General features: G+C 35.1%; 1 protein-coding gene across 1 annotated transcript in view; it reads left to right on the top strand.

Annotated features, from left to right (window-relative positions):
- The window catches only part of LOC110458578 (neuferricin-like), a 20,965-nt gene that overhangs the window by 11,226 nt on the left and 7,407 nt on the right, over positions 1–2,332 (top strand). The window contains exon 2 of the mRNA XM_021510343.1: positions 591–731. Coding sequence (XP_021366018.1) covers positions 591–731 — 141 coding nt within the window. The remainder of the gene's footprint in view (positions 1–590; positions 732–2,332) is intronic.

The raw sequence follows: 2,332 nt of genomic DNA, 5'->3' as shown, positions 1-2,332 counted from the left end.
TAATACAGATTGACTCCCTGTGTAATACAGACTGACTCCCTGTGTTATACGGACTTACACCCTATGTAATGTAGACAGACTCATTGTGTAATACATGTAAAGGCAAATCTACACATTGGAACACATGAAAGAATACTTTTGTGTGGGCAGTTATTGTTAATTGACTTACACTCGATTCCTTACGAAGTGGAAGAAAATCAATTCACATGAAGTATTACCTGTACATGCAATTGCTTCAATATAACAAATAGCTGAAGATTGTCTATGCTGCAAATACTTGTCTATAAGATATTCTTTTGCAAATGTCTGTCTACTTTGTCTGCTTCATAGTTAACACAAGAATACCAATCTACAAATATGCTATATATAGCAATAATCTGTCAATACGATCTTCTGTATACGCTAACAAATATCTAACGTTACAACATGACAGTCTATGTATGTGCAAAAACATGTCTGCGTTAACTTCTAAAAAATAGAAAATAGAGGGAGTCTTCCTTTCTACTTGAAAAGAAGACTTTATTATATCTTGAGCGTTTGTTTATAGTTTGATGGATAACCATGCATTTATTCAAATTTTGGTATTTTAGGGCGGGACGGGACGCGAGCCTATGTGTCCGGGGACTTTACAGAAGCCGGGTTAATAGACGATATTACGGGACTATCCCTTACAGACATCCGGGGCCTGGACGACTGGATCAAGTTTTACAAGAAAGATTACATCTATGTCGGTAATGTTAACGTGAAAATTCTACAAGAAAGATTACACCTACGTCGGTAATATTAACGTGAAAATTCTAAAAGAAAGATTACACCTATGTCGACAAGGTTAAAGTGAAAGTTCTACAAGAAAGATTACACCTACGTCGGTAATATTAACGTGAAAATTCTAAAAGAAAGATTACACCTATGTCGACAAGGTTAAAGTGAAAGTTCTACAAGAAAGATTACACCTATGTCGGTAAGGTTAACGTGATAGTTCTACAAGAAAGATTACACCTACGTCGGTATAGTTAACGTGAAATTTCTACATGAAAGATTACACCTATGTCAGTAATGTTAACGTGACCATTCTACAAGAAAGATTACACCTAAGTCGGTAAGGTTAACGTGAAAATTCTACAAGAAAGATTGTACCAACGTCGGTATAGTTAACGTGAAAGTTCTACAAGAAAGATTACATCTATGTCGGTAAGATTAACGTGAAAATTCTAAAAGAAAAATTACACCTATGTCGGCAAGGTTAAAGTGAAAGTTCTACAAGAAAGATTACTCCTACGTCGGTATAGTTAACGTGAAAGTTCTACAAGAAAGATTACACCTATGTCGGTAAGGTTAACGTGAACATTCTACAAGAAAGATTACACCTATGTCGGTAAGGTTAACGTGATAGTTCTACAAGAAAGATTACACCTACGTCGTTATAGTTAACGTGAAAGTTCTACAAGAAAGATTACATCTATGTCGGTAAGATTAACGTGAAAATTCTAAAAGAAAAATTACACCTATGTCGGCAAGGTTAAAGTGAAAGTTCTACAAGAAAGATTACACCTACATCGGTAAGGTTAAAGTGAAAATTCTACAAGCAAGATTACACCTACGTCGGTAAGGTTAACGTGAAAACTCTACAAGAAAGATTACACCTACGTCGGTAAGGTTAAAGTGAAAATTCTACAAGAAAGATTACACCTATATCGGCAATGTTAACGTGAAAATTCTACAAGAAAGATTATACCAACGTCGGTATAGTTAACGTGAAAGTTCTACAAGAAAGATTACATCTATGTCGGTAAGATTAACGTGAAAATTCTAAAAGAAAAATTACACCTATGTCGGCAAGGTTAAAGTGAAAGTTCTACAAGAAAGATTACACCTACATCGGTAAGGTTAAAGTGAAAATTCTACAAGCAAGATTACACCTACGTCGGTAAGGTTAACGTGAAAACTCTACAAGAAAGATTACACCTACGTCGGTAAGGTTAACGTGAAAACTCTACAAGAAAGATTACACCTACGTCGGTAAGGTTAACGTGAAAATAATTATACAAGAACACACTTCCGTAAGGTTAACGTGAACATTCTACAAGAAAGATTACACCTAAGTCGGTAAGGTTAACGTGAAAATTCTACAAGAAAAATTACACCTACGTCGGTAATGTTAACGTGAACATTCTACAAGAAAGATTACACCTATGTCGGTAAGGTTAACGTGATAGTTCTACAAGAAAGATTACACCTACGTCGGTATAGTTAACGTGAAATTTCTACATGAAAGATTACACCTATGTCAGTAATGTTAACGTGAACATTCTACAAGAAAGATTACACCTAA

The sequence above is a fragment of the Mizuhopecten yessoensis genome, unplaced genomic scaffold, assembly GCF_002113885.1.
Source record: "Mizuhopecten yessoensis strain PY_sf001 unplaced genomic scaffold, ASM211388v2 scaffold9651, whole genome shotgun sequence".
Classification (NCBI taxonomy): Eukaryota; Metazoa; Mollusca; class Bivalvia; order Pectinida; family Pectinidae; genus Mizuhopecten; species Mizuhopecten yessoensis.
This window is presented reverse-complemented; position numbering and strand designations above follow the sequence as displayed.